Genomic DNA, 6,633 nt, shown 5'->3' with positions numbered 1-6,633 from the left:
GCCAATTTATTGCTTACGACTCACCAGTGCGAAGAATGTTTGCATTACTCATTAACAAGAAGAGAGACAGCTTTTGATTTCTCAACAATACATCGCTTTAATCTAACCCCTTTGCTCTTATGTTATTCACCAGCCGAGGTCAAGGTGATGTTACACGAGCCGATTTTTGTTTCGTTTCCTCAGAAACGAAACGTATCTATTTTGACTTTAGGGTGAACTATTTACACATTGAGGTAGAGTGGCCAATCAAAACAGAAACTCTGAACATCTATGATATGTAAAAACAAACTTATGAACATGTGAACCTGAAGTATCGCAAATTATAATGCTGACAAACAAAAAGCGATGGAAATGGGTCATAAATATGAAGTTTCCACTATCTGAATGATTTGGGGTTAATTTCTAAAGTTCTCCTGCGTCGGTGGGGTGAAGCACAAAAAACAAGGTTTGACCCAAGGAGTCTGTAAAGGTGAATAAACCTCCCGTATGGAAGATTTGTGAGCCAAAGTCCGATGAATGCGAATATTTATGAGACATTAAACTGTAGGTGGTTTGCAAACAATCCATAGAGAGACAGATAACAATGCTGCAATGTGTATGAGAGAAGAAGCTATTTTAGTCGCAGGCTACGTGGTACGCAGTGAGTAACATATGCGAGAGAAGAAAGTATTTTAGTTTCTGGCTACGCGGTACGCGGTGAGTAATATATGAGAGAGGAGGTCATTATCGATCAATGCTTCCTTCGCGAGTCACGTTGTTAGAACGAGAAATACTCTCTTGTGCTTTTACAGTAACCCCGCGTAGCTGGCATAAGACAGCCATTTTTAATTCGCAATTTATTTGAAATTACATATTTCAACTTGAATTATAATTAGCCTCTGCGTACCGCGTAGCCGGCCAAGGATAAAGAACTTCGTTCGAGTGGCAGTGTATTCTGCAGTTAAGCCAAAGTTAATTGTAGAATGCATTTTATCAGACCACAAGTCCAAGAAAAAGTTGATTTACTTATTCCGTTTTCAGGGTGGACTAAATCATATTCTGTTTTAACGGAATAAAATGTTATTTTGAGATTATTTTGCCAGGAAAATCATGGACAGCATACTAATTGGTGGCAAAATTCTGAGCATTGGTTCCCAGATCACTTCTGCAATCCGCCCCCAAAAATAGAGAATTAATTGTATTGGAGGGTAAGGTGAAGTGCTATTTTCTACCCATGTAAACCATGTGAGCGTTAGCCCTATTAATGGAATTGGGCCCACACAAGGACAGAGAAAAACTCTGACCAGGGTGGGAAAAAAAAGATCTGTTTTGTATACTTCATTTCCTTCTGATCATACCAACTTTCAATGGCAAAAACTTGTGGTAAACATTTCAAGGACCAAAACACTCACTTACAATATCTCGGCATACGAACGTTTTCAAAACTTGACACTCGCCTTCTCAGTGTGCTGTCGCGTTTTTCTACGCCCTATCACCCGGAAGTGCCTAATACAGTGTACGCTATTAATGAAGACTCGACGAAAAAGGACATAACAAGTGTGGAAAGCTCAAAGGACGTTAACCTTTCAAACATCATTACATTTAGTTGCATCAGAAGCGTGACCAGTTGTTAGTGACTTTTGAACTGGACATAGGTAAGAAACAGGGTCAGAGTATAGGCTACTTAAAGCCTCTCTTTCAACTTCAATTTTTTTTCCTATAATTGTATTGCATTCAGCTTTGACGTCCTTGTCCTTCGATCGAGTGTTTCGGAAAGCTCAGGGTAAACTTCTAAGGCAAAGCTTAGGATGGTGCGAAGGAGACCACTTAAGCCCGGAGAGGAGGTAATGAGATGAATTGCCAAGAAAATAACACCCAAAGATCTCCACATTCTCTACTAGAACAGATCCCATAATACACCTAGCCCCCCCGCCCCCCCCCAAAAAAAAAAATTGCATAGGCATTGTTTTCGATTTCTCTTGGGACATGTCCCGGGAGAAATTGCTACTAATGGTTACGCACAATCTTGGGGGTAAAAGAGGTGTATTATGGGATTTGTACAAGTAGAGAATTATTAAAATGACAATAGTGGTATTATATAAAGTACAAAAAAGCAAACAAACTGCATTCCAACTTCTTGCTGTTTAATTAAAGTCTCAACAACAAAGAAATAGAATTACAAAATAAGTTTCCTTTGAAGAAAACGAAGCCTGCGGAGACCAAATTGGTTGGCCTGTGACACAAGGCAGATATTTAAAGTTCTTAGAAACAGATTTTAGAACGGTTTTCAATTGAGTGTCTAAAGTAATTAGCGAATTGCTTCGGTTTCGCATTACTTCACTTAGGGATTGGTTCAAAATTTTCAACCAATCAGAAGTGAAACCAAAACCAATTGTGGCTCGCGCGTACACATTTTCCCGCGCTTTGTGTCGGCTACGTGTAATTACTTCCAGTTTTGATTGGTTTACTGGATTGTTTCCGTCCTTTTGATTGGCCAAAGTTTTGGTTTTGGTTTTGGTTTTGGTTTTACGACACTCGATTGAAACTCGCTCTATCATCCTTGATTTCCAACAGTCCAGCTGCAGTAACGGTATGAGACATTTCTTTCAACGAAATGAGACAGTAGTTTCCCCTAAAAGTGAAATAAGCGGTACAACGCAAAGCGTAAAGGAGGACTTTTTTTCTGACCAGCAAAAAACGGACATCCCAAAACAGAGGGCGAATCTACCTTAACTGATCAATCTGATATTTGGTATATACAAGCGATATTTAGTATATACAAGATAATATGCTGGAAATCCTGTGATACAGATAAATATTTTTGGATGTCGAGTATCAGTCTGTGAAGCAGATAAAGTAAGATGCCCTGTTAGAGCCTAATTTTAAGCTTATTTTAAGCCTATGTTCCGTATCACATGATTGATCGCACCTTATAAAAACTGCTCTTGTACATTATTACTTCAGCCATAAATCCCTTATTTTTCAAAAAGACCGAATATGCTCACAGTTCGTGAAAGAACCTCTTGAATATATGTATTTTACATCGACTATTCCAGCATTGTTTTTGGGAAAATCAGGCGAATATCCACCGTTCATACAGATTCATCAGTATAACAGTTAACACTTACAACACTTAATTCTAAATGGATAACTTCGGTTGAATGCCAATAGACGTAATCGGCTAACTCAATGTTGTACCCAATTCAAATTTCCCGGGATTAGGATTCCTTGTGTATTGCTGGTTTTCACTCACGTGATCAACAGCCATGTTTTTCAACGAAAACAAAAGGAAGCGTTTGCATAATAATAGAGTTAAATTCCCGGAGGATTTTTTGGTCGGGGCACCAACATGGCCGCCTTTTCTTTGTTTAGGGGCACCAACATGGCGGTCGTGACGTCATGTGAAAACCGAGAATTGTATTTGCATGATATGCTTGGAACAAAACGTTTTATTCCCAAGGGGTTTGAATTGGATACAACCTTGACTTAGCCGATTAGGTCTATCGGTAAACTCGCTGTCTACAATATATACATGCAAATCTATGTCATTTACAATAATAAAGACACTCACAAAGTCGGTCAGGCCAGCAAAAACCCAAAGAAACTCAAGAAAAACTCTTACATCTTGAAAATTAAAATGGTAATATTCCGCCAATCTAAGAAAGAGAGCTCTCCCATAAGGAAAACAATGCCCCAAATTGACGTCAAATTCATCAATTTAGAGAAGAAAGGGTAATTAAGCCCTACAGGTTTCAAAAATCGGTATGAGAATGAAATATAGGATAGCAGCGATTTTGCTATAAGGAGTGACAGAGGAAAGGCCCATTTCAACCACTTTCGATGGTGAATAAAAAGACAACTTCAGAATACAAACCTAAGACGGTAATTTGATATCCTATTAATCAGTGTTGCTAAAGAAAAAAATAGGTCAAACGAAATAGACGAGGAAATGAGCTTTCCTCACCCGATCTAAACTTGCAACGGATTTAAATCGAGCAATACATTTAATGTCTAATAGTTAAAGTATTGATTCTTTTCAAAAGAGAAAAAAATATCTTCAATTTCATTATTTTTTAAAAGCCATAGGTGAAAGAAATTGTCTGGAAAACCCGAAAAGCTCTTCAATGAAATTACTTTATTCAAAAGGTTTTTAGTGGAGGAATAAATTATGGGATTTTTAATCTAGGAAATATAGCTGACAGAATGCATTCATTGTGTAAAGCTCATCAAAAATCTAAAATTACAAAAAAGCTTTTTTTCTTGTGAAATTTGGGGTTTTTTAGTTCCATTTGCAGAGCTGTTAAAAATTTGCCGATTCGGCTGGGTTATTTATTTGAAAGTAAGGGAAATTCTTCCTTATCAATATTAAAAAGGTGAGACGAATGACTATATATGCAACTGAACCAACAAGTCTTCAAATTCAAAACGAATTTAACTCGGAAAGAAAAGCGAAATCAATTTTCTCAACAGTTGAGTTCCTCGAAAAGAGGAATTTTTTCCGTCTCAACTAAAAAAAAACAATTAATATATAACAGAATAATCGGTTATATGGCTTTTGTCGAGCCGAATATATTTAAGTTGATATTTTCCGTGTGATTTTAAATAAAATCGAGCTCAAGGTGGGATAACGAGTAAACAATTCTATCGATCGCTCTACCCGGAACTCGACCGAGTAAGGTAAAATCCAATGCAAATTCATTGCCATGTTTTAGTTTTCTTTTAAGGGCATAGACTTCCCAAAATTGACAAGCAATATTTTTCTTTCCTAAAAGGACTTAAATTTTTGAGTATTTTGGATGTTCGTCCCTCAAATCGGAGACATTAATGCAGATTTATGATGACAACTTTATCCTTATTGCCGTGAGACAACTGAACCAAACCTTAAGTTTTACACCGCCTATCATCTGCTAACTTTCTTTATAGAAATATCTGTGCATTTCCACGAGGAACTCTTCAAATTTAGATGTACATGTTCAATTTGTAATGATAAACCTTAAGTTCTACAGGTTGTATAACCAATAAAAATACGTGACATTAAAGGACATAACTACATGTGAGACATCGTCTCCTGCTTCCTTATTTGGATTTTACAATGGAGAATCGTTACCTTTTTTCAAATCCTTGCTGGCCGATATTTCTCGAGCGCAGGCCGACTCTGCGTGTTTATTGAGATATGATTTCAAAGCGAACGTTCGATCACAGCGGTCGCACTTGAATTGTTTGAGTGGAGAATGAGTTTGCATGTGCGCTCTGAGATTCGAACGATCGGCAAACGCTTTGTTGCATTCGGGACATAAGAAAGGTCGCTCTCCAGTATGCGACCTCATATGTCCCTGTAGAAGCCAAGGCCGGCTGAAAGCCTTCCCACACACATTACACTTGTGAAGAAGCTTGTGTGTTAAAACATGCATCGCCAATGCCGGCATGGATACATAAGCCTTACCACAGTGTTCGCAGCGCTTGGCTAGCTTACTGTCCAAGCTTCTATGAGTCTGTTTGTGCCGCGAGAGATTCGAGGACGTGGCGTACGATTTTCCACATTCAGCACAAACGTATCGGCTGCGTCCACCACTGGAGTCAGTTTCGGAGAATTTCTGGCGTCCATCTGAACTCGGACCCAAGCTGAAATCGTCGACACAGTTACCGTTTTCGTCGAGAGTCCCTTCCTCACCGTTTCTTTTCACAGAATTGACATTTTCTCGCCTTTTCGACCGAGTATATGGCAAGCTTTGCGAAACCGATGAATTTCCCGACTCACTTCCAGATCCTAAAAAGGTAAGCGAGTGCAAAAAACCAACAGGTGTTTCTCACAGAATACAATCAACAATCTTTTTCCTGTGTTAGGCAAGGCCTGAAGGCAGGCCTTGGCGAAAAGAAGGAACGTTCAAATAAAACATTGAAATAAACTACTCTCTGCTTTCAAAAACCGAAAATTAACACAATGTTGTCAAAAATATATTTCGACCAACCAAACCGCATCACTCACCTTCAGTCACAGTTGAGTACTTTTGGAGGCAGGAGTCCGCCGATAGGTTCCCATATTCTCTTCCTTTTTTAATCAAGAATGATTTCGGCATTTTCAGCAGTTTTTCTCATTGACAACACCAACAGTTCTTGCAACAAAATTCGCCATTTTCCAGGAAAAAAATGATCCAGCACCACCACACGAAATATATGACAAATCGAGATAATTCTTGTGAAGAAAATTCATCTTGCGATCATCCGTCGACAGAATCTATTGACAATATTTGTCGGCCCACATGTTTCTATAGAATTTTCGCAATTCCAACCGGAAACCACGGCTTGATGTTTCATTCAAATATAACTCCCACACTGGATCTTGGGCTCTGAGCACGAATCCTAGTGGCTGTCCAGGCGAGCCTCGGTCTTGTAAATTTAGTTTCTAATCATTTCCGATAATAGCAAAAAGCAAGGGGGATATAAACACCAATACAAGACCAGGGGCCCATTAGCGAGTACCGTCGGTTGTTGATCAGGGTGTTTTAGAGGCGGGGTTTGCCGAAGAACAGGTAAACTAGAGTCCACATACGCCGTATTTAATGCATTGGAGATCTCTAGGCTGCTTCAGTTTTGGGCCACCTGTTGCCAGGGTACTCATCTGCATACGAAATATTACAAATAATTCATGATCAT

The 6,633-nt window shown here is 38.9% G+C and overlaps 1 protein-coding gene across 1 annotated transcript; it reads right to left on the bottom strand.

The window, feature by feature from the left end:
• Positions 1–2,106: 2,106 nt before the first annotated feature.
• LOC137976808 (transcriptional repressor scratch 2-like) lies at positions 2,107–6,633 on the bottom strand. The gene is made up of 2 exons (XM_068824147.1): positions 5,966–6,633; positions 2,107–5,746 (listed from the first exon to the last, which is right to left on the bottom strand). Exons 1-2 carry the CDS (start codon positions 6,054–6,056, stop codon positions 5,067–5,069), a joined length of 771 nt encoding a protein of 256 aa, XP_068680248.1. The 5' UTR covers positions 6,057–6,633; the 3' UTR covers positions 2,107–5,066.

This window comes from Montipora foliosa, chromosome 1 (assembly GCF_036669935.1).
Source record: "Montipora foliosa isolate CH-2021 chromosome 1, ASM3666993v2, whole genome shotgun sequence".
Classification (NCBI taxonomy): Eukaryota; Metazoa; Cnidaria; class Anthozoa; order Scleractinia; family Acroporidae; genus Montipora; species Montipora foliosa.
The sequence above is the reverse complement of the archived record's forward strand: the minus strand, read 5'-3'. Positions and strand labels throughout refer to the sequence as shown.

Excerpts from the sequence above, each read along its gene's own strand:
- LOC137976808 (XM_068824147.1), bottom strand. The coding sequence starts at position 6,056 with ATGCCGAAATCATTCTTGATTAAAAAAGGAAGAGAATATGGGAACCTA. Across the intron at positions 5,747-5,965 it reads GTACTCAACTGTGACTGAAG|GATCTGGAAGTGAGTCGGGA; the intron begins GTGAGTGATGCG and ends TTACCTTTTTAG.